General features: G+C 46.1%; 1 protein-coding gene and 1 pseudogene across 1 annotated transcript; one reads left to right on the top strand and one right to left on the bottom strand.

The window, feature by feature from the left end:
- The first annotated feature begins 7,950 nt into the window (after window positions 1-7,950).
- Window positions 7,951-25,162, top strand: LOC111154740 (nei like DNA glycosylase 2). The gene is made up of 5 exons (XM_022514627.1): window positions 7,951-8,143; window positions 9,527-9,666; window positions 15,261-15,616; window positions 21,714-21,910; window positions 24,085-25,162. The coding sequence occupies exons 2-5, from the start codon at window positions 9,529-9,531 to the stop codon at window positions 24,396-24,398; spliced, it is 1,005 nt and encodes a 334-aa protein (XP_022370335.1). The 5' UTR covers window positions 7,951-8,143; window positions 9,527-9,528; the 3' UTR covers window positions 24,399-25,162.
- LOC111155905 lies at window positions 19,327-21,475 on the bottom strand (annotated as a pseudogene).
- Window positions 25,163-25,698: the final 536 nt, after the last annotated feature.

Genomic DNA, 25,698 nt, shown 5'->3' on the forward strand with positions numbered 1-25,698 from the left:
AGAAAAGCTTTTAAATTTGCTAAGGAACAGTTAAACCTACTAAATAAACATAGGTATAATCCAGAAGAACGTGTAGTGGATGACTGACAACTACGAGTAATAAGAGATTCAAAAACATAAACCCTAACAGGGTTTATGCTGGTTTTGGGAAGCACACGTTTTCTGATGACTAAGTCTTGGCTGAAGACATCTGCCACTTCCCTTTAGGAATGGCTTTTTTTTTTTTTTTTTTTTTTTTTGTTTTTTTTTTTTTTTTTTTCAGGGATTCAGAAAGAGAGGGAACACAAGCAGGGGGAGTGGGAAAGGGAGAAGCAGGCTTCTGGCCAAGCAGGGAGCTCGATGCAGGGCTCAATCCAGACCCTGGGATCATGACCTAAGCAAAAGGCAGACGCTTAATGACTGAGCCACCCAGGGGCCCCTAGGAATGGCTTTCAGAACAGCCTCATTCCTTATAGAGTCATAACTTGTTCTTCAGCTCAGATGGTAATCAGCAAGCTGGATTCAGCTTTCCTGCTCACCAGACTTGGTTGCTTCCCCAGACCACGTCCATTCTCAGAAGAGGTCAAGTTGCTATCAGTCAGGATATTCTAAAGGATGCAATTCCCCGAGGGGCAGGAAGTGGCTGGTGTGGAAGTATTGGAGGTGGGGGGCTCTCTCAATGACGGCGTCATTACAGTGAATGTCTGGCCTGACGTGGTGAGTGAAGCAGACAAGACATGTGTCCAGGTTAATCAATCCTTCACATTCTCACCTTTTGCTAGGGCAAAACCTTTGGAAGTGCAGTTTAAAGTAATAGTCGGAGAGCATTTTTGAATTTTTGTGGCATGTTTAGCTGTGATTATACCTGGCTTGGGATGGTAAGAGTGAAAATATGTTTATATTCACTGGACATTCACCTCATGGAACTGGGTACGGGTTATTTAGATGAACCTCCCACCCCTTGAGCTCCTAGAACTTGACACACCTGAACACTGAGTGCATAAGAAATAGCCATTTGGAAAGCTGCTTTTGAAGTGGAGGGTTTTTTGTTGTTGTTGTTTTTTGCTTTTTAATCATTTTCCGACATTGGAGACTACTCTTCAGATCGCGTCCTTGCCTTGCTTGAAGCTAGAACACCAAATGCCATCTCCCGCAACAACCCAAATAGGTGTGTCATCCCATAACCAAGGACCAGCCTCAGAGCTTCAAAATTTAGCCTGGGAGGTGGATCCTGAATTCCCAAGGTCTCTGCCCCTGGACACTTCTTTCATTTCAGCCACTGAGGCCTCTGTCCTGCAGCCTCCTGGGGCATGCCGCTATTCTAAACCACACTGGGTCCAGGACGATTTTACTCTCCCCTTTAGGGGCTGTGGCATGTCGCTTGCAAACAAGACTGTTCAGTAACTGTGAGAACTAAACAATCCAAGTGCAGAGAACATGAAAACAGACCTCATTTTTCCAAGTCCAGTTCGCTTTTGGTCTGAAGCCTGGGAAAGCGTGGGTTCAGTTTTGCAGAGGTGATCTACAGTGGTGCTGGCAGTTACTAGGAACAGAGGGGGTGCAAGGCGCCCTGCGCTCGGGCCCAGCCTCTATAAGTGGTTGCAGGCCCTTTGTGGGGGGTGTCCGAGGATGGACACGAAGAGGGAGCTTCTCCTGCTGAGTGAAGGGTGATAAATGAGACCCCCTTGCCTGCACTTCCCACACACACACACACGCACACGCACACGCACACGCACACACATACACTCCATCCCCTCCTCTCCCTGCTCTCTGGTGATTGCCTTCTGTCCTACAACTGTGGTGGCCCCCTTTCACCTGAGAAACGAGGATGGGCCCACCTCCACCTATCCTTTTATAAGGATTTTATAAGGTTTATAAGAGGTTTTTAAATAGGGGCACCTGCTGTTCTAATCATGGAGCAGTGGCAGGTTTCTAACTAGTGAAACTCTGATTGTGAGGAGTTACTCAGAAGACGCACAATACTGGTAAATAGACCATACTGTAGACCCTTTACAAGGACTGCAGTCTCTCGTGCGGCCTCTTTTTTTTTTTTTTTAAGATTTTATTTATTCATTTGACAGAGATCACAAGTAGGCAGAGAGGCAGGCAGAGAGAGAGGAAGGGAAGCAGGGTCCCTGCTGAGCAGAGAGCCCAACTCGGGGCTCGATCCCAGGACCCTGAGATCATGACCTGAGCTGAAGGCAGAGGCTTTAACCCACTGAGCCACCCAGGTGCCCCTCGTGCGGCCTCTTCTTTAAGGTAGAGTTACTCAAATGAAATGGGTTCTAATGAGAGATGTAAACAATTTAGACTTCTCATTTCCTCCCTTGTTCTTTTCCTTTGGAACTCAAGAAAATAAAAAATTGGCAATATCTGTTATTTCTAGGGTTCTTGATTATCTGAGACGTTTGAGCTGGGATGGGGGACGGGTATGGTAAGAAAAGACTGAAGTAACAGAATCCTCAATAGGCCCAAGACCAGGCCTCTCTGCCGAACAAAACAATGGGTAATGTGCTTTTCATCCTAAAGACAATGCTCTATTATTCAAAAAATCCCCCAGCACTGCTCTAGCGATATGGGTGGGAAGCACTTCCGTGAGGTCAACCCATGTCCCCCCAGCTCTGTGACATCCTTGACAGCTGTTTCCTGGTGCAGCTCACCTTGCAGATATCCTTAATATGGCTTCCAGCCTTATCACGGCCAAAGTCCCCTTCACCCCATCCCACCCCTGCCATAATTCTCATGATTTGAAACTGCTTTGTTTACATGATTATTTAGGCTTTTCCTCATTTTTCAAAGATCAAAGACAGAACCACATGTAAGTGACACCTCCATTTTTAAAAGAAGGAAGACAACTGCTAATCCCTGCTAACAAGCTCCAGATAGCTGATAACACTGAGCTGGTTGACCTCCCATCCATGGCAAGGACATCCAATTTGGTTTGCTTTATGATCCTGCTGTGGCAATTAGATGGATGGTTACCTTGGACCATTTTGACTATTTAAAAATGGCTTGTGGGTTCTTACTGGGTGAATCACAGGGCCCCAGGGGTTCTAGAAGGGGACCACTGTTGTATACTCCTGCAATGGATTCCATACCCATCTCTATCCATGCTTCTTCCTCAAACACTGAGGGAGGAAGCCTACCAGAAAGAGCCAAAGATGGAACCTGCAATTTCAGAATTATAGTTCGGTTTGGCTGTCATCTAGCTGCAATAGTTGGGGCAGTTCACCAAAAGGCTCTTCCCCTTAGCATCTTTATCTGTGAAATGCTTTGGACCTAGGAGATCTTTAAGGTCCCTTTGAGTTCTAAGCAGTCATGATTGCTCCAAAAACCTGAAATCATCCTTGCCATGCTGCCTTTCCTTTTTGTCATGTTGTGAGAATGGTCAGGAAAAGACATAAAGACATTATTCCCCAGACACACACTGAACTCGGTTTAGCATCCAGGATTGGGCCAACGGCTCTGAAATTATAAGAAAGGGGCTCACCTCTCAATCTTTTTTTTTGTTTTTAAGATTTTAATTATGTATTTATGTATTTATTTATTTATTTAGGAGAGAAAGCACAAGTAGGGGAAGGGGCAGAAGAAGAGGGAGAAGCAGAGTCCCCGCTAAGTAGGGAGCCCAAAGTGGGGCTCAATCCCAGAATCCCAGGATCCCAGGATCATGACCTGAACTGAAGGCAGACGCTCAACTGGGTCACCCAGACACCCCACCTCTCAATCTTATATGCTCATGTTGGTACAGATGAAACCTCAGGGTCCCAATATCTGAAAAGTTTCCTCTGGAGACTCCAGGCTGAGTTTCTTCAAATGGAAAACTGTACCATTTTCTTGTGACCTAAGTAATGACTTAAAAATGTTTCAGAAGCTATACATAAAATAAGTATCATGTCACAAAGTAGCCATCCTGGAGACTACTTTTTCTAAAGTTGCAGCCATTGTATAAATACATGTTTGAATTCCCTTTAGATTCCCTTTAGACAATCTGCTCATCTCAACCTAAGAGAACCAGGCTATGGCTTCTTAGCCACATTTAGTTTAGGGCCCCAAGTAGAATTAAATCGCCTGACCGATTTTTGCCATCAGCCCTATCTAAATGTCCCTCATAAGGATAGGAATTTGTCATCAGTGACAAGCTACTGAGGAATGTTCTGTAGACTCTGAAAGGGTCTGATGCCAGCAAAGGAAGCAGGGGAAGTGGGAAACATTTTTCGGGTCTTCTGCGGCAGCCACACTGCAGAGGAAAGCATGCTATGTGTTAGTTCTGGTGCATTTTCTTAAATCCAGTGATGCAGGTGTCTTCCCTCACTACACAGCTGCACTGAAGAGGTTTGAGAGGGACCACAGGTCATGGAACTGGAACACACTTCTGAGGCTTCCTGCAGGGTCCTGCATAGAGAGCATTCTAAGTAAGTCATTTCTGCAATTTGGGGCAGTGGTTTTTTTTTTTTTTTTTTTTTTTTAGACTTTGGGGGTCCAGACCCCTCTGAAAATATAATAAAAACCAGACCCACTTTCTCAGAAAGGTACCCATACCCTGAAATTTTGCACACTATTCACTATTTTAAGGGTTTTATGAACTCTGGAAACTTCTCCATACACCCCAAGTTAAGAACTCCTGCTCTCAAGGCTCTGGTTTAGTCTAGTGCTGCAAGGCTCTGTTGGCCAAACTGACCGGGTCAGCTCCATCCAGGGTATCCTGGCCCTTGGTAGGACCTTTCTATTAAAGCTATGAAGTCAAGCAGTCAAACAATCTCAGGGCAGTTGTCAGGGGCCCTGGTGCTGCTTAGGCACCCAGGAGGCCCTGCAGCCTAAAATCCAGCTATTCCCATGAGGACACCCTCACTGAGGAATTCCTGGGAGCTTCTGGGTCTGAGTCTGCGGGAATAAAATGCGGCTACAAGATACAAGCTGCTAAGGATTTGGGGAAGTTAGTATTACCAAGGTTTCCAGTAGATGGCCTGGGAGAGTCAAACTGAAAGAAAACTGAACCCCGCTAGAACAAAGGATACCTGGATTGGGAGACCAGGTCTGACTCATTTACAGATCATGAGGGGTCTCGGGGATCATCTGGTCCAACCCCTCCTGTCCCACCATTGTTGAGGGAACTCGCCCAAAGCCATGGAGCTGGTGTGAGGAAGAGCCACTCTTAAGCACCTACCAGTCTAGGGGGGCTCCTGAGACAGGCACTGAGGTCCCATCCTTGCAGTTACTGCACTCACCATGTGGGGGCACCAGTGTTCTCCTCGCCTGTGGTCACCAGACTATAAAAGCCTGATTTTCAAGCAGAGGTCAGCCCAGAAATCATGCTAAAAAAAGTACCTACCGCTTATTAAGCACTAGTGCAGGTCAGACTTTATATATATTATATATATAATATATATATTATACATATAATATATATATTATATATTATATAGCTTTATATATTCACATAACACATGTATATCCCTCACAGTCATGTTTCCAGCACAAAGAAGATAATGACCCTTGGATTTTAAGTAGCTCACTGAAGGTCACAAAACTCATATGCCTCTAGACACAGGTAAAACCTCCTCTCTGTGGTTCAGAATCCCCAAACTCTTTCTTTGGCAGTCTAATTCCTCACCAGATTCTACTGCTTTTCTCCTATTTTTCTCCTATTCCTTTTTCACTGACTTTGAGGTGGCTGTATATTCGATTTTCATGTTCACTGTAACTTTAATCCTGTTGGAGAAATCAGGGGCACAAAGGAAGACAGAGGAGTTGGTTGCATGGCCCTTAGAAGGCTAGGTGCTGAGGCCCAGGCTCCTGTGGGCTTTGGGGTTGTCCCAAAGCCAGGAGACAAATAATAATAACTAAAACATACTGAACTCTAGGCCAGGCCCAAGTACTAAGAGATTTATGTGAATCATCTCAGTAAGTCCCACTTTGGCCCAGTAAGTTACGCATTTCACTCCATTTTACAGATGAAGAAACTGAGGCACAGAAAGGTAAATTACTTGCCCAAGCTCCGCCCACTGAGTGGTGAGATTTGGACTCAGGTAGTCTGATGCAGAAACAGTATTCTTCACTTCACTGCTATTCTATAGATATACTCTTTTAGGAGTTTGTCCTTCCCCAACCTTATTGTCTTAGAATGATGTTTACATATACTTCTACAGCACTTTACAGTTTATGAGTGTTTTGCATCTAATATCTCATTTAATCATTCATTCAAAGAATACTTATCACTGAGTGTCTGCCAACTGCCTACCAACTGTCAAGTCCTTGCTGCTCCAAGTGCAGTCCCTGGACCCAGCAGCAACAGCAGCAGCCCCTGGGAGCTTGCTGGAAAGGCAAAATGTTGCACCCTGCTAGAAACCTGAGTCAGAATCTTCATCTAAATAAGATTCCCAGGTGATTCACTAGCATGAGAAGTTTGAGAAACAAGTTTGAGAAACCCTCCTTTTTGATATTTCCATGATAAATCCATATATATATCTCACTTACAACATGAATAGATACGGAGATACTGTGACTTGCTTGTCTTCCCACGGCTGACAGTGTGACAGTTCAACATAAAGAGCTTACAGCTGTGCTTTGCACATAGTATGTACTCAACAAATAGCTATTAGTATAAATGACAGAGTCAAGCTGTGAACCATTTGATTTTTTTTTTAATTTATTTATTTGACAGACAGAGATCACAAGTAGGCAGAGAGGCAGGCAGAGAGAGGAGGAAGCAGACTCCCTGCTGAGCAGAGAGCCTGATGCGGGGATCGATTCTTGGACGCTGGGATCATGACCTGAGCCAAAGGCAGAGGCTTTAACCCACTGAGCCATCCAGGCGCCCCAAACCATTTGATTTCTTGACTCTAGAGTCCTCTGGCCTCTGCAGAGCCTTCTTAGGTATCAGGCATTCATTCCAAAAGGCGAGGCAATGATTGTGGCTCTGGCTTCCTTCCCAGCTCAGCCAGGGTCTAGACAATGTGGATTTAGGGCTTCAGAAGCTACTGTTTGTGTACACCTGATCCTAGAGCAGGGGCATCCCAGTGGGGATGTTGTTCTCCAGAAGAGGCCAGATATAGAAAGAGGGAGACCAGAAGGATCTCAGGGGATCCTTCCTGGAAATTCAGCACCTGCAAACCTCATGCCCTCTGTCTCCAGGATCCCGCTGTGTTGAGGAACTTCAGTACCCCAAAACTTCCTAGACTTCCTGTCCTCACTTCCTGCCCCTATTCCCTTCAGGCCACCTGTACTGCTCCCTCGCAATCAGCAGTACACTACCTGAGAAAGAAATGGGCCTGTCTCCCGTGCTGACCAAGTCCTTCTCCTCAGGACTCTCTCCTGTCTATGGTTCCTGCCATCCTGGAGAGTTTCCAGAACACGTGCTCTGGCACTTTCCCAAACAACCCTGCTGTCTTCTTGGAAACCGCTGGCTCCCCATCCTCTTTGGAGAACTAACAATGGAACACAATTATTTCTGAATGGTCTACCGTTTTATCTTTATTACTCTCTGAAACAAAAATTTAAATGTTACTTTTGATAAAGCAAAAGTTGCTTATGACAAAATCAATAATACTCAAATAATATAAAGTGAAAGATCCCACTCTTTAAAATTTTCATGAGAATTTCTTGACAACCTCTTTCCTTTGCCAAATGACCTGAGCTTGGAAGCCGTTCAAAATCAACTCAAAGAAAAGTTCTCATCAGACACTTCACTTTTCTCTATAACCTCATGTCTCCGTAAGACAATAAACGTTCGTTCCAAAGGCGATTTGCCTCGTCTCTGCCACGTGCCCGATCTCTGACCCTCGGCCCTTCTCCCACTCTCCCTGGCCCTTTACTCCGCAAGTGCGGCCCCGGCCCCGCCTCCAGAGACCCCCCCCAGGGGAGGAGCCTCGCGCCCTCCCCAGTCCGAGCGGGGCCCCGCCCCGCCCCAGGGGCGGAGTACCGCTCTATCCCACGCCCCGGGGGAACTACGAGCTTTTCCCCGGCGAAGGAGGACCCTTGCGCCCCTCCGCCTCTCACCACTTCGAGACCTTTCCCGGCTTCCTGCTCCCGGGACCCTTCCGCATCCATCGGCGGGCGGAGAGTGCGCGGACGCGGGACGGCCGAGTCCTCTATGCACTGCGTCGGAGGCGGCCTGCGGGCCTCGCCGCGGGGCTGGGGCGGGCCGAGGGGCGCGGGCCCGGAGCCGGTGAGTGCAGCCGCCCGCCCTTCGCCGCGGCCGGCGCGGGCGGGGAGAGGGGAGCAGGCCGGCGTGGGGGGGCGGCGTAGGCTCCCTGCTCAGCGGTGCGCGGAGCCGCTGCGGTCGGGAATGCCCGCCTCTCCCGCGGGCTGCGCGCAGTCGTCGCCTGCTACCGGCGAGACATCGCAGTGACCCGCAGTTAGAAGAAGCATGCCTTACGGGACTGCACCCCGGCCCAGTTTTTTGGTTGGTTTATTCACCACTGTGCCGCCCTGCGTTTATCCCTGAGAGCCTCCCCCAGTGCCCTTAAACCTGTCTCCGAGACCCCCCATCTTCTCCCCTCACCCCGAGAAAGAGTTGGGAGAAGAAGCCATTTTAGTCTCCCAGGGGGAGTGAGTGGTTAACCTCAGAGAAGAGGACGCCCTGACGCCCCTCTCCGCCGCTAGACAGTAACTAACCACCCTCACTGCCGTTAGCGTCCTGAAGTCCTTTACGCATCTACTCCCTTAAGGCTAGGGCGGAGACAACTTGCTGCCCGCCTTTACATCTCCGTGAGTATACCTTAAATGTGCCCCTCTGTGAAAGAGATTTCAAGGATTAGGTGCATTTCAGATGAAAGCCTTTCCAGAAGCTTCGTTTTGTTGGAGAGGACCCGGGCACTGAGAGCAGGCTGAGGTTAAAGCAGGCTGCAGTCAGGAGGTCTCCTTGCAACCCAGCACTTTTGTCAGTATGGGCTCTCCAGTGTCTTGAAGATCTGACTGGGGGAAACGGCACTACTTTTTAGCAAATCTAAAGCACCACCAGGTGTAAAGTACACATTATTAGATGTGCTGCTAATTAGCTGTGAGAAGGCGTGGATATAGTAAGAGGCATCCTCGTTTTAGAGATAATTAATTGTGTTTTAGAATTGCTGAACTACGATAGCTACCCCCCTGCAGGGTATCCACGCAGTCCTTCAGGTTTTCATCATAACTTACAGAATCTTGTGCAGGGGGCGGTGGCAGGGGTGGGGAATAGGTGGTTAAGCAGTGTACCCTGGGTGAGGGGGGAGGGAAGGGTCTCTGAGCTTCCAGAAGCCAGGGTACACACCACTCAGACTCAAACATGTCAATGCTTTATACATAAATTCTGAGTGAACTTCGATGATTGGGGGCAGAGATAGATGGGGTCATAGATAACCATGCCTCAGGGTTAAAACAACCCCAGCTGTTTTCATTTCCCAGGGGCAATTATCTGTGGTTAGGCTGGAGGTAGCCTTTCCATGCTCTGAACTAACATGACCCTGTGTCTGCACTTGTCATGGTCCTGAGCTCCGCCTCCTCATCACATACACAGTGCCCCTACTAGTGGTCCTGGGAAGTCAGTGGCTTCTTTCCCCATTTCCGCCCGTAGGGATGCCAGAGGGACCATCTGTGAGGAAGTTCCACCGCTTGGTCTCCCCCTTTGTGGGGCAGCAGGTGGTCAAGACAGGGGGCAGCAGTCAGAAGCTGACCCCTGCCAGCTTGCAGTCTCTGTGGCTCCAAGATACACAGGTGAGTTCCTCCGGGCTTGTTTGACACCTCAGGTAAATGGGCAGGCTCCATCACCACATCCTGTGATTCCCTTAGAATTTATCTCAAGACTTTGGTGCCATCACTTCTTCGAGCGCAGGGCAACCACGTGAGGACCCCCATAGCGCTCATCCCCTTTAGGTCTGATGTTTAGGTCTGATGTTAGCCAGGAGTGGGCATTGCAGTGGCATGTGGAACTAGATAAAGTACCCTGTGAACGCATGGGCTGTAGATTCTGATTCAGAGAGTCTGGAGTGATTCTGGTCATCGAATGTGCTTCTGTGGTTGGGAACTAGCAGGGACGGAAGGAAAGAGCATAGCCTTCTGATCTGGATTCTGGTGGCCTCATCCATGTCCTTAGCATCAGGCAGAATTGCCTCCAGGGGCTCCCAGGGCTTCTGTGGTCTGGTTTGTGCCTCTTTAGGCCTGCTTCTTTCCCTGTCCCAAATCTCTCTTCCAATCCTGTCAAACTCTCTGGGGCTCCTCCACCAATCCTTATTGCCCATGGTTTTGATGTGCTGCTCCCTTGCTTGGGCAGATCTTCCTTTTTTCACCCCAACTCTGCTCCCGTTCTCATCCTTTCACGTGACCATGGTAATTCCTCGTCTTCAGGATTCAGCTTCTCCATCACATCCTCTGAGAAGCCTGGCCTGCCTGCTCTGAGGGTGGGGAGAGACTTCTCTGTGCTTGCTGGGGACCCTGTACTTCCTCCTAATAGATCCTTATTGCTGAGTTTGTCCTGCTGGTTGAGTGGAGGAGACTAAGCAACAGGGTAGACGCATGCCCTCATCAGTATTGTATGCCTAAGCACTTCGCTGAGTGCCGGCTCTTAGGAAGCATATATATGGTAATTGTCTATAGAAAAAATAAATTAGCTCTGCTGTTTAGCTGTGAGCTCCTAAGCAAGTTGCTTAATCTCTTAGCTGTAGTTTCTGCAGTTGTAAAATGGGGATAAATACTTAGCAGTTACAATTGTATTAAACAGACTTTATGTCTGGCACAGGTGCTTAATAAATACTGATTCTCTTTTTCCTGCCTTGTCCTTCGCACGCACCTCGTGGGTTATAAAACCATTCTTGGTTAGAACTGAAAGAGGTCTTCTAGACGTTCACTTACCTTTTCTACCTTTGGAGATGGGGCCTCAGAGGGAGAACCCTCCATCCAAGTTGATGTTGCTTGTGGGGGCCCAGGTCACCTGACCTCCAGGTATGCGCTCCTACTGGGAGAGTTTTTGAACTCTGACCAGACTGCTGCAATCTTGGCAGGGGCAGGATTAGATCCTTTCATCACTGGAACCCCAGCACTTAGCCCGTGCCTGTTACAGAGCTGGCTTGCAGAGATTATTTATGGAATGGCTGAATGGACAGACAATGTGTGGACGGGGAGCCTTGAGATGGAACTGGGAGCTGGTCTTCTAGTAAACCAAGGCAGAGATTGGTTTTGTGGGAGCCCAAGAACCCTGAGGGACACAGCCTTGAGGAACTGCCTGGCATGTAGGGGGCTAAGTTCTCATCACTGTGCTCCCTTCTTTGCACCTCTGCCTCCTAAGGACCTGAGAGTTGAATTTGGAAAGTAAGACCTGTATCTACAACAGGGGAAACTATTAGGTAACAGTGAATGGGAAGGAGGGGAGCATATGATTAAGGCTCATTTGAGGGCCTCAGCCGAGAAGAGGTGCTGTAGCCTGGAGTAAAAGACTTCATAGGGCTCCTGGGTGGCTCAGTTGGTTAGGTGTCTGCCTTCAGCTCAAGTCATGATCGCAGGGTCCCGGGATCAAGTTCCACATCCGGCTCCCTGCTTTGCTTCCACCTCTTTCTCTGCCTCTCCCCTCTGCTCCTGCTCTCTGTCTCAAATAAAATAAAATAACATAAAATCTTTAGAAAAAACAAGAAGGCTTCATGAAGGAGGTGAGATTTGAGTTGGACCTTGAAGGATGGAGGATTTAGATCGACCAAAAGGAAAACAAAGGGCACTTCAGGTTTGTGAAGCAGTTATAGACAGGCAGATGGAGATAGAATGAGCACACTGGGCTAATGAAGGAGGGAAGAGATTGGCTGCACTCTGTGCCACCTGTTTTTTCTGGCAAGCTCCTTCCCTGTCTTTACAGGTTGGTTTCTCCAGTTTCTGTATTAGGATTGTGTTTGCTTACTCATAACGGATTCAGAAGAACAGATTATTTGTGTCTGGAGTGTGTGGGGTTTTTTTTTTTCCTCCCTTGACATAATGTCAAGTCCAGAGGAGGAAGTCCAGGATGTTATGTGAGCAACGCGAGATCACTGGGCACCAATGATGCTCTTCCGCTCTCCCCTCCCTGGAGTGTGACCCTCATTCTCATGGTGATAACATGGCAGCTGAGATTCCAGCCATTACATTCTAGGCAGGAAGAAAGAGGAAGGAAAGGAGATAGGGCAAAAGGGACCTAGAAGCCTGTTCATTTATTTTAAAGAACTTTTCTGGAAACCACATTTGAGCACTCCTGCATATGTTTCACTGGCTGCCCCATCTCTAAGGGAGTCTGGGAGACAGATTTTTTAGGTGAGGACGTTGAAGCACCCTAAATCAGTAGCTGAGGTTATTGAGGTCCCTGTAAATTGGTAGATTTGTTAGTAGGGAAGAGGGGAGAGGGATATTGGGAAATAGTCAGTAGTCTCCCTGCACCTGGTCCATTATCTTCTCCTGAGAAAGAGTGCATGGGGGATAATTATTGAGTTCTTCCTTACATGGTTGTTAATGTTTCTATTCCATCCTAGTTTCGGCGGATTACTGAGACTACATACTGAGACTTTTAACCAGTCCTCCAACTTTTAAACAATATATAACAGCTTTACTGAGATATAATTTACACATACAATTCACCCACTTAAATTGTGCAGTTCGGTGGCTTTTAGTGTCTTCACACAGAGTTGTACAACCATCACCACAATCGATTTTAGAACATTTTCATCTCCCCAGAAAGAAACCGTGTGCCCATTAGCAGCCCCTCCTCATTTCACCCTTGCCTTCTGCTTCCAGTCGTAAGCAACCACTAGTCTATTTCCTGTTTCTATAGATTTGCTGGTTTGTTTGTTTGTTTTTGACATTTTACATATATGAAATTATACAATGTGTGTTCTTTTGTGAGTGGCTTCTTTTTTTTTTTAATTAATTTATTTGTCAGAGAGAGAGAGAGAGAGAGAACTCACAAGCAGACAAAGAGGCAGGCAGAGGCAGAGAGAGAAGCAGGGTCCCCACCGAGCAGAGAGCCTGATGTGGTACTCGATCCCAGGATCTTGGGATCATGACTTGAGCCGAAGGCAGCGGCTCAACCCACTGAGCCACCCAGGCATCCCGTGAGTGGCTTCTTTTACCGAGCATAATGTTTTCAAGGTTCATGTAGCACGTGTCAGAATTTCCTTCTCTTCAAATTCTGAGTTTTCAGAGGGAACGAGTGGAGCCTTCCTCATCTGTATGCCCCTCTGAACCTAGCACACTGCCTGGCACATTGTAAAAGCTCAGTTAAGGGTCAGCTAATTGAAATAACAACAGTGTCCCAGGAATTTAAAAGAGGGACAGTAGAAATTGCCATAGTTGGAGAGGACACAAAGATGTCCTGACCTAGGCATTTTTGACCCGGTAAATGTTTTGATCCTGAGGGGCATTTTGCATGTATTTTCATCAGCATTATACCAACATTGCTGAAATTGCATCAAGAAAATATTTTTTGGAATGAATTCTATCATGCCCACTTAATTCTTTTTTTTTTTTTTTTTAAGATTTTGTTTATTTAGGGGCGCCTGGGTGGCTCAGTGGGTTAAAGCCTCTGCCTTCAGCTCAGGTCATGATCCCAGGGTCCTGGGATGGAGTCCTACATCGGGCTCTCTGCTCAGCCCAGAGCCTGCTTCCTCCTCTCTCTCCCTGCCTGCCTCTCTGACTAGTTGGAATCTCTATCAAATAAATAAATAAAATATAAAAAAAAAGATTTTGTTTATTTATTTGACAGAGATCATAAGTAGGCAGAGAGAGAGGATGAAGCAGGCTCCCTGCTGAGCAGAGAGCCTGATGCTGGTCTCCATCCTAGGACCCTGGGATCATGACCTGAGCCTAAGGCAGAGGCTTTAACCCACTGAACCACCCAGGAGCCCCATGCCCACTTAATTCTTGCTCAGTTTTTTATGTAGTTCAGTTAAGCCATTTCTAATATGTGGCAGCAAACTGCTGTGCTCACATTTGCTGGTGAGTTATTCTGCAATTATTTAGAAAGGTAATGCCTTCTTTTAGGGAGAGGATTTCAAAGACTACTACAGTTAAGATTTTTATACTAATTGACAAATTGGAGATCGTATCAGAACTGTGGTCTCTAAGTATGTACTTTTGGAGGCCAAAAAAGTAACACAGGCATTTCTATTGTCAATGCCAGGTGTTTTGGTTTTAAAAGGCTGCTGGAACTTCGGAACATGCAGAACAGGCTCATCCTGGAATCTGGACTTGCACATTACATAGTAGGGCTAGCTATGAAAATAGAATACAAAGCACATGGAACATTCTTTTATATACGTTTCCTGTTCTCATCCACTTTTCTTGAAATCGTTTTCATTGGGGATGAAGTTAATTCTTTTCCTTTGTACATTTTATATACATTTTACAGTTTGATCCATTCATCAGTGTTTGTGTCAATACTCAATTTCTATTAATTGTCGCTTTCTTTTTTTATTGTGAGTTCTCTTGTGGCCATTTCTTCTACCAGATCCAATTTCATCGAGTGAGAGGTACCAAATTCTACAATGTGTAAAATACGTTGTGTATTTACAGCATCTGAAATGTAGTGTACTTTAGCTGCCATCCATTAGTGTATGGGGTGTGTGTGTGTGTGTGTGTGTGTGTTTGCTGCTTATTTCTGACAAGAAGTATTATGAATTAAATACAGGATGACAGTTTGTATTTCTTTCTCAGCTAATTCGTGAACACATAGGGAGCATTTCCCCTCCCTTATTCTAGGGTGGTCCTGCTCTCTAGCATGGATCTATGTTACTGCTAATCCAGTTCTTCTTGCTTTCAGTCACTTTGAAAACCATGTGCTAACTGCCCGTACCACTGGAGCAAAGGGCCAAAGGCAGGTCCAAAATACTCAGCTTGGGAAAGCTTCCTCGAAGAGGCAAGAAGGGATAAGTTTGCATTATAAACATTGGCATATACCTCTTTAGTCTTTCCTTTTCTGGGTCTGTAAGGCTTAGGCCATTTAGGCTGCTATAGCACAACAGCACAGACTGAGTGCCTTAAAACCAACAGAAATTTATTTCTCATAGTTCCAGAGGCTGGAAGTCTAATATCAGACAGCCTGGCAGTTTTGGTGTCTGGTGAGAGCCTGCTTCCCGGTTCATACACAGTCAGCTTCTTGCCTTCTTCACATCACATGGTGTAAGGAGCAGGGGAGTTCCCTGGGGCCTCTTTTATAAGGACACTAATCCCATTTGCAAGGACTTCACCCTGCTGACCTAATTACCTCCCGGAGGCCCACCTCCACATACACATTTGCAGGGGGAGGGGCACAAACAAGTCCATAGCAAAGACTGAGATCATGTTCTTTTTTTTTTTTCCAGGTCCATGGAAAAAAATTATTCCTTAGATTTGATCCAGATGAAGAACTTGGTTCCCTTGGCAACATCTCACTGCCAGAGTCTCTAGAAAAAGGAGAGAGGAAGGAGGAGGTCCAGGACCAAAAACAGGCCTTGGGGCCCAGCAGCCAGAAAACCTCTCAGCCTCCCTCTCAGTCCCTGGAGCATGTTGCTCCCAGTGGAGACAGTGGTTTGGAGGGTTTGCGGGGAGATGCTCCTGTGGGAGCTGCAGAGAGGTGGCTGCAGGTCAGCTTTGGTATGTTTGGCAGCATTTGGGTGAACGAGTTCTCCAGAGCGAAGAAAGCGAACAAGAGGGGCGACTGGAGGGACCCCATTCCAAGGTAATGGTGTGGTTGGGCAGGCTGTGGCTGTGGCTCTGCAGGTCTATGGTGTTTGACACGGCCCCCCGTGTGCAGACTTGGGGCTGGGCTCTGTGGGCTCACTCAGGTGGGTGTCCCACCGACTCGCCGGCAGCCCGAGTCCTAGCAGAGAGTACCCATGCTAGAAAGGGGACTGTGCCTGCATCCAGAGAGGGCTGGAAACATTCTGGGGCAGCTTAGAAAAAGGGAAGAACTTTCCCAACAAGCATGGCTCTTGAGAGTGGGATGGCACTGAAGGACGTTTTATGGCTTGACGAGTGCACTCTGAATTCAGGGACAGAATTGTCTTGGTTTTCATCTGCCAGTGGTGGGAAGGATATTTTGGTGTGTAAAACTCAGTCCCTGTTCAGGATTATTACCTCCGTGTAGATTTCCCAGAGGAGTCATTGCTGGTCACTGAGAACGAACATCCTCACAGCCTTGCATAAGTGCTCATTTAGCCGAATTCTTAACTAGCTTCGTGTTGTTTGTATACTTTTTATCAGTTTGTAGAGGCTTTTGTATATTGCATGTTAATCTTTGTGATATGTGATGCCAGTGTTTCAAGTCTACCTGTATCCTTTGATAGTGTTTGTGCCTTTTGACATTCAAGATTTAAAAACTTTTTAGGGGCACCTGGGTAGCTTAGTGAGTTAAGTGCCTGACTCTTGGTTTCGGCTTAGGTCACGATCTCATGGATCATCGGAAGGAGCCCCGCGTCGCATCAGGCTTCACATTCATCAGGGAGTCCCCTTGAGATTCTTGCCCTCTGCCCTCCCGCCACTCATACCTGCTCTTTAATCTAAAACTTTTAAAAATTTTTATTTATTTTTAAAGATGTTTATTGAAGTATAGTTGACATCAATGTTATATCAGTTTCAGGTATAGAAAATAATCATTCAACAATTCTAGACATTACTTAATGCCTACGATAAATGTGGTCATCATCTGTCACCAAACAATATTATTACTGACTATATTATTATATAATAATATATTATTTTTATATATTATTTATTATTATATATTATTATAGAATAATATTATTATTGACTATATTCCCTATGCTGTACTTTTCATCCCTGTGACTTCCTTATTTTATAACTGGAAGTCTAGACCTCTTTTTTTTTTTAAAAGATTTTTATTAATTTATTTGACGAGAACAATCACAAGTAGGCAGAGAGGTAGGCAGAGAGAGGGGGAAGCAGGCGCCCCGCTGAGCAGAGAGCCCGATGCGGGGCTTGATGCAGGGCTCAATCCCAGGCCCCTGATATCACGACCTGAGCCGAAGGCAGAGGCTTAACCCACTGAGCCACCCAGACACCCTGGAAGTCTAGATCTCTTAATCCTCTGTACCTCTTTACCCATCCTCCCACCCGCTGGGATTTTAAATTTTTATATAGTCAGTAATCAGTATTTTTTTTTTTTAAAGATTTTATTTATTTATTTATTTGACAGACAGAGATCACAAGTAGGCAGAGAGGCAGGCAGAGAGAGAGGAGGAAGCAGGCTCCCCGCTGAGCAGAGAGCCCGATGTGGGGCTCCATCCCAGGACACTGGGATCATGACCTGAGCCGATCCCTGCCCTGTTCTTGTGACTCTCCTGGGCCTTTTCCCATATGTTGGTTTTGTCCTTAGACCAGTAGCAAGAGGCTCTTTTGCAGTTCTAGGCCTTCTGTCTACACATGAAGAGAGAAGAGGGGAAGAGATAGTCATTTTCTAGAAGTTCAGATGAGCAAGCAGAGCTTTCTCAGAAAATCCCAGCCAACCTCTTATGGCCTGAAGCTGGTTCATGGGCGGATTGCTAAATTAGTCACTAGCTAGGGCAGTTGAAATGCTCTTCAAGAACAAGCCTCAACCCTAACTAGGTTTTCTGAATTTATTGTCACAGAGTTAACATATATCATTCTTTTATTTTTAAAATCTCTTCTTGTGAAGTTATGTCTGCCTTTTCCTTCTTTATGTTTTTTATTTTCATTTGTTGCCTACCTCCTGTTTCTTAATTAGGCTTACCAGAGTTTTATCAATTTTGTTGGTCTTTCAAATAAATAATATTAGTTTTATATACTCTATACGGGAAGAGTATTTTCTGATTTTCCAGACGTTTGAGTGGGGTCATCATTTTGTTGTCATTTTTTTATTGGATTGTGATTAGGATATCAGTCTGTAAGTTTTCTACTTTGGGCATATTTGCAGTCAAACACGTCATGGGTCTTTGCTTACATTTTGTGTACATAAATGAAGACAATATGTTCATAAAAAGCAAAACCTTATATAACTATTAAGAACAGGTTATTGCTTTGGTAATTTAAACACTCTATCCTTGCTTATTTTCTGTTTACTTAATATGCCAAACATGGAAGAGGAGTATTAAAATCCTCTAGGGTGATTGTGGTTTTATGGTTTCTCCTTGTCTTTCTAGTGTGTTTATGTGTTTGCTGCCCTGTTGTCCATAGCATCAAGGTCTCTGACTTCTTTGCAGCTTTTTAAAATAATAGCATACCCTTGGAGCGCCAGAGTGGCTCAGTCAGTTAAGCATCCGACTCTTGATTTAGACTCAGGTCATGATCTCAGGGTTGTGAGTTCGAGTCCTGTGTTAGGCTCCACACTGAGCATGGAGTCTGATTAAGATTCTCTCTTCCTCTCCCTCTGCCCCTGCCTTCCACCTCCCTCACTCTCTCTTAAAAAGAAAAGAAAAGAAAAGAAAAAAAGAAATAATAACAGACCTTCTGTTTGCCTTTGGTCTTGAACTCTGCTTTGCTTGATGATAATGGTGCCACTCTGTGTTTGGCCCTTGTAGTCTTTTTCCACTTAGTGTGTGCTTTACAGGTGTGCTTTTTCACTTATTTTAGGTATACTTCTTACAAATGGCGAGTTTCTGGCTTTTGTATCTCTTTAAACTCAAACTCCTTGTTTTGAAATGAGGTGACTATGGTATTTGGATTTTCTTCCTTTGCCATTTTATTATACCTAGTTTCTTTTTTTTTTCTGTTGGATTTTTCAAGTTTCTTTCTTTTCTCCTTTCCCCCCACCGTCTTTTATTCCTGTTGAGTAAGTAGCAAGTACTGCTATTCATCTTCTTTCTGTTGGTAATAATGTTCCCTTTAAATTAGACTCATATTTTTCTTGGTTAATAATGACCAAATGTTTAATAACATTTAACTAATAACATGTCTCCCTTCTTATTGAAACTGGTTTTTTGCTCCTTTCCTTCATCCTTCTGAGAGGAGGCCTTTGAAATAGTTCCACTTCAACCACTTCTTTTGTCCTGTTGTCCACCCTATTTCCTGCGGGAGTAAGGGGAGAGGTGAGATAGTTCAGAATTTTAATTCCAGATTGTTAACTATATAATATTATTAATTATGTGTAATTAAGTTAATTAATATTAAATATACATTAACATTATATCTTCTTTGTTTTTTTTTTTTTTAATTTTATTTATTTATTTATTTGACAGAGATCACAAGTAGGCAGAGAGGCAGGCAGAGAGAGAAGGGGGGAAGCAGGTTCCCTGCTGAGCAGAGAGCCTGGTATAGGGCTTGATCCCAGAACCCTGAGATCATGACCTGAGCTGAAGGCAGAAGCTTAACCCACTGAGCCACCCAGGCACCCTCTCTTCTTTGTTTTTATTCAGTTTTGCAACCCTTTATTTTTGTGTGCATAATGCTGATTAACAAGTCTATTCAGTAAAATTAGAATTCCAGTGAAAAGCAGTTTTTCCGTGAAAGCCTCAGGGCTCCATTGTATGTCAGACAGCAGGAAGTAGCACTGAATTTGGTGTGAGACTTAGTGACCTTATTTACAGCCTCCAAGGAATCCTCCTGGGTAGTGATTTTTCGATTTTTCGCTGTGCTCTGATGACAAGCATACCAGCTTCTGTGCGGATGCTTCTCATCTCAGCAGCAGAGCGATTTGGACACAGTCACTCCAACAACTCAAATTTGACATCTCTGTCAACACTCATTGAACGAGCACAAATCTCAGAAATGTGGGTCCGACCCTCTAGATCAGGTAAGCTAAATGCAGCCTTTCTGCCCAGTCCCCCTGGCCTCATCAGTGCCGGTTCTGAAGTGTCCGGTCTGGTGGTGGCCATGAGCCCTTTCCTCTTACCTTGAGGATCAAAACTGCCCAGTTGATTGCTCAGTTTCAGGATCATTCTCTGCACTTCATTGTCTCCTTCAGCCACATCCTCCACACGAGCTCCTCCAGAAGCATCCGTTTTCCCTGAAGGAGATAAGGCAGGCTTTTTTTGTTTTGGTCATTTTAAAGAGTTCCTGAACCATTCGAGCCCCTTCACCGACATTCTTTAGTACAAGTTCAGATCCAGTAACCTGGAAAGCAGACATCAGCCCTTTTAGCAACTGCCCAAGCACAGAATGTCTTGCCTATACCTGTGGACCAAAGAGCAGCCCACTCTTGGGAGGCTCAATGTCAAGGTTAACAAACCTGTCTGGATGAAGTATTGGGAGCTCAACTACTACTCAGAGTTTCTGAATCCGTTCCTTAGAGCCAGCCACATCACTGTGTGTGACATTAGGTTTTTCCTCCACCTGCATCATGGTAGCATAGAATATGAATTTCGGAGGCATAGAATATGAATTTGATACTTTGTTCTGTCCACGCCAACTCTGATTCCTTCTTCAGGGCAAGTAGGTGCTACTTGATCACTGAGATCCACCACAGACTTGGCGAACTACTTCACATTGATAATGTACTTTGGGTCCTCCAAGTCCACACTGATTATCTTTGTACACCTCGCAACCCTCAAAGGCTCTTCACTCTGCAGTGTTTGCTTTTCTGCAGCCAAATCCCTGAATGCTGGTGGACCAGGCCAGTGAGCTCATTAAGCTTCTTAAGACGTTGTCGCATGTCATCTTCAACCCGCTCTATCTGTCTAGAGTCAGTGCTCTGACCATACGTGTTCAGCAAAATGCTGTCCCCCTCATCCAGAGTTAGGCTTCTCGTCCTCCTCCTCCTCCTTGTTTTCCACGGATCAGCACTGAGGTAATCTGCCATTTTAGGAGCTCCAAGTGCCTCAGCTCCTTAGTGATCACACAGCACCTCTCTCGTTTCCAGTGGTCAACAAGGGTATCTTCTGATTCCAGAATTCCTTCTTAACGTGCTACAGTTCTCAGCTGTGCTATCATCCAGTCCTCTGGATCTCTCACAATAAATATTATGCACCCCAGGGCTGCCCCTTCTGTCTTACCCTTTTCCTCTCCCCTTGGCTTGAGGTCCCTGCTGATCTCATTTCCGTTAGGCATTTATTTTTCCTTGAGTAATTACCTCAGATACTATGGTAGATGTGTCTCTGAGGCCTTTTCCTCTGAAGTTGTCCTGTTGGGGCACAGTTGGTTGAGTGTTCAACTCTTGATTTCAACTCAGGTTGTGATTTCGGGTTGTGGGATCAAACCCCGATTGGACTCTGTGCTCAGCACAAAACCTGCTTGTCCCTGTTGCTCTGCTCCTCCCCACAATGACACACATGGGATCTCTCTCTCTCAGATAAATAAAATTAAAAAAAAAAAATTGTCCTTTTGTTTCCACGCCAGAATACCACCTAGGTCAGATATATGGATATTTCCCTTCAGATAATGGAGTCTGGCTGATTATCTGCCCTTACATAGTAACCCATTGTGTCTTTATCAAAGATCAGAAAGTTTCTCCTGTGTCCTTGGAATTCAGGAAGTTCAGGGGCATACGGGTGGGTATGTATTTCTCGTTAAATCTTGCCGGGACTGGGAGCGGTACCTCTCTAGTGTCCATTTCTCTGTCCTTCGCAACAAACTCTGCTTTTGTGCAGGTACACACCTCCTGAGCTTTGAGACTTCCATAGGTCATGTTGTCTTTAGTGAACATGTATGGCCCTGATCAGAAAGATGGAGCATTATATATATGTTTTAATTACTGCATTTAGCCCTGAGAACCATCCCTTTTCTCTCTTGGGGTCTTAGCTTCCCTGGGTGAATCTTGACTGTGGAGTGGGAGCATTATGGACTGTGTGACTTAACTCTTGAGTGGGAGCTGTATGTACGTGTGCCCTGAGCCGCACGCACTTAGGACCTTTTCTTTCTTCCAGGTTGGTCCTGTACTTTGGTGGTGGCGGCTTCCTGGCATTCTATAATTGTCAGATGTCTTGGAGCTCTTCCCCAGTGGTCAGACCTGCCTCTGACATCTTGTCGGAAAAGTTTGATCGAAGACAAGCCTTGGAAGCTTTGAGCCAGGATCAGCCTGTCTGCTATACCCTGTTGGACCAAAGATACTTCTCAGGCTTAGGTATGAGTGATGGGAAAGGGATGAGACCCACCACCTGTGTGCTTGAGGCAATCACTTAATCTCTTTAGTTTCACTTCTTCATTTTTTAAACTAAGGGAGTGAGGGTCGCCTGGGTGGCTCTGTCCATTAAGCATCTGCTGTAGGCTCAGGGCGTGATCTCAGGGTCCTGGGATTGAGCCTCACATCAGGCTCCCCCCCTCAGCGGGGAGTCTGCTTCTCCCTCTGTCCCTCCCCACCACTCATGCTGTCTCTCTTTCTCCCCCTCTCTGTCTCAAATAAATTAGTAAAATCTTTAAAAAAAAAAAAAAAAAAGTAAATAAACTGAGGGAGTTAGATGAGGCAGTTTCTAACTTCTCTCCTGGCTTCAGAATTCACATCCTAATTACATTATCATCTGGAGTCTGCCCATGGCCACATCACAGAATAACTTCCTAAAGGGCAGGAGTCCTGTCTTCTTTCTCCTTGAATCGTCCACTGCCTGGTGTAGCGCCTGGCACAGCGGAGGTACTCAGTTACTCAGTCAGTATCTGCTGGGCACCAGAAGCTGTGCAGTTTACTGAGGGAGAGCAGTGCGTTTGTTAATGGGGCCTCTCGGGCAGATGGCGCTGCCTGCTGGCAAAGCACAGATGCCTCAGGCCTCCATCAGGATCCTAAAAGATATGGGTAAAGAAGCAGGTTCCCTCCCTCTGTTCAGGTGTCATGCACAATGAAACTGTGAGCATTTTCCAGGGGGAGGGAAAAGGAGCTGAGCGATCTGAAAACCAGAACAGCTAACTCACAGAACTAGAAGAACTGATTGCTCTTACTACCTCAGCAGAGGCCTTAGTGCCCTGTGACTGGCTGCTGAGGCAGTTGAGGGAACTGATGACAAAATCACCTCATATCCAAGGCCTGATGGTGCCTATTGCTGGCACAGCTCCCCTTAGGAGCGGGGAGGAGGCCCGGGGGCTCCCCAGACAGCGGCCTTGCATTTTCACATTAAGATTATGGGAGCCCTTGTGCCCTGAGGGAGAAAGAGACCTCCAGAAGCAGCCTTTGGGTTATTTATAGCAGGACCTCATGCTCTACTGATTAGTCATTGTTACCAACAATATTAGTAACAGCCGACATTTTTCGTGTGACTATTAACGTGCTAATCGTGTGGCTTCAGCCTTCCTGCTATTCTGTAGGATAATGACTCGTTAGTTTTCCCTTTCCTCACACAAAGAAGCCAAAGCAAAAGACACATTGCTGGTATGTGGTACAGCTGAGATAGGAATCCAGGTAGTTTGCCAGGGAATTGTAGAGAAACAGTTGTGTATGATTAGGGGTGTGATTATGAAGCCCCTGCAAAGAGCAGTGATTTCATTCATCCATTCATCCCACACAAGCTGAATGCTTGCCTTCTACCGAGTTCAAAGTCTCACCTTCAAGAGGTTATTAATGGCCCAGCAAGCATGGGCTCAGTTCACTGCAATTTCAGATAGATTGTGACAGATGCCTGGTAGAAGTTAAAGTGCACTGTTGGGACATTTTGAAGAGAGTTATTGATTCTAGAAGGAGGGGTCAAGACTAGCTTCACCAAGAATGAGGCAGTAGTAGAAAAATAATGAAATAATACCTCCTAAATGATTTATATCTCAGGCATTATGCTTGACATTTTAAATAATAGAGGCTAATATTTATTGAGTACTCTCTACATAACAGCCACAGTGCTCAATGTGTGTGTTTGTGTGTGTGTGTGAGAACTCTCATTTACTGCTCACAAAAGCCAGGTAAGTGATCCCTATTTTATAGGTGAGGAATGTGGAGCTTATAGAAGCTAAGGAACCTGCCAGGGTCACATAGCTAGTATCTGGTTGAGTGGGGTTCAAATGCTGGCAGTCAGCTTCCATAGGCTGTTTGGATAACCTCTTTCCTATGACATGGGCCACACACAAGTTTCATTTCGTTTTGTCTCCACAATAGCCTTAAAGGTAAGTATAAGCAAATCCAGTTGGCAGACAGGGAGGTGGACTCAGAGTAGGTGACTTGCCCGAGAGCCCGCAGGCCGTGACAGGGTTGGCCCCAGTCATCCGCAGGAGCCCTCCCGCTGCCATTGTGCCAGCTTCCATTTGTTTTGTCAGTTTTGTGGATGGGGCTCATGACCGAGGTGTTCTTTCTCCTTCCCTTGTCCTCTCCCTGCCTCCCCCCAGGGAACATCATTAAGAATGAAGCCTTGTACAGAGCAGGGATCCATCCCCTTTCTCTTGGCTCACTCCTCAGCCATCAGCACCTCGAGGCCCTATTGGATCATGTGGTGGAGTTCAGTGCGGACTGGCTTCAGGGCAAGTTCGAGGGCAGACAGCAGCACCCGCAGATCTACCAGAAAGAACAGTGCCCTGGGGGACACCGGGTCATGAGAGAGGCGTTTGGGCCTCCGGGTGGCTTCCAGAGGCTCACATGGTGGTGCCCGCAGTGCCAGCCCAGGTTGTCTCCTGATGAGCAAGGGCAGGTCCAGCTCTCCTAGGGGACTCCTGCCCGTCTTCACAGAACCTGGCCCTTGAGGGGCTGTGATTCCTGAATGTCCAGAGGGCGGGTGTTGTCAGTGCTTGGGCTTGGCTACAGGAATAGAGGGTGGAGGGATGGGTGTCAGGACTGTTGCAAGCCGTGTCACTGGACTTGGGTTGAAGGCTGTTCCTACAGGATTAGATGTTTTTTTGCTTCTCTCATTTCTGTTAATTCTTCCATCTAATTCTGCCATTGTGGAAGATGATGAAAAGTCATGAGGACGGTACAGGGAAACACCTCCCAGTGGGGCATTGAAATGAAAGTGCCTGCAAAACAGCTCTGCCTCCACATTGCTTTGTATGTGCTTGGTTTTGTGTTTGAAACCTTGGTTGGTTGTAAGGCTCTCCATTTGAGAAATGGGACAACAGAAGTCTCTTTCTTTGTTCCCCTAGGGGGATCCAGGGGTGAGGATGAGTTGCACACGAGAGGAGGCTGAGGCTGACTCATCCTCCTGCGTGGATCCTTACCCATGGGATGGAGACCCCGAGAGAAGGGCCAGAAGAGGAGAGGGACCAGGGAATTGGCCACCTTCCTGCTGTGCCCAGTGGGCTTTAGAAAAAAACTACTTCTCTCTACAGTAAGGTGATATTTTTGTGATTGTTGGTGTGTTGAACAGTGCAGGAATCAAGGGTGGTAGAGACACACTGTCAGGTTGTTAGCGACAGCCAGAAGAAAGTAGGACAGTGACATGAAAATAAATCTCTCTGTTATTTTCTGTTGTCATTTTTATTTGGCGGTCAATGCTCTCACACTGTAAATAACTGGGCTCCTAGTGAAAGTGGCTATGTAGGGCTCGCTGAGTTGGCCTGATGGGTCCACTTAAAAGGAACAGGGTAGGGAGGGGGTGAAAACACACCTGCTCTTCTGCCCATAGGTGCCCTGCCAACTTGAAATCTGGCAGAGCACAGGATTTCCTCCTGTTGGACCAGCCTCTGGCCTACAGCAGATAGTGAATTGCATGAGCAAAATTGAAAACAGTGGCTAATGTTTCCATCTTCCTTTACTCTCATCTCTCTTACATCATCAAGATTTGTTACTGGGGAAAGCCACTTTATGGCAGACCTGTAACCTGTAGAATAGTTCATCTGTACTTAATACTTCCCAAAGGAAAGCCTTTAGCCTAATTCTTGCCATATCATCTGTAGAAATCCCCGTGGTGATGAGTACTCTGTCACTGTGTTTCATAGGAGAGGAAACTGACCTCCAGACTAGAGGCTGAGGAACTTGCTTAAGATCATACGGTTAACAAGGCTCAAGGG

Source organism: Enhydra lutris, unplaced genomic scaffold (assembly GCF_002288905.1).
Source record: "Enhydra lutris kenyoni isolate GAN:26980312 unplaced genomic scaffold, ASM228890v2 scaffoldscaffold3, whole genome shotgun sequence".
Taxonomy (NCBI): Eukaryota; Metazoa; Chordata; class Mammalia; order Carnivora; family Mustelidae; genus Enhydra; species Enhydra lutris.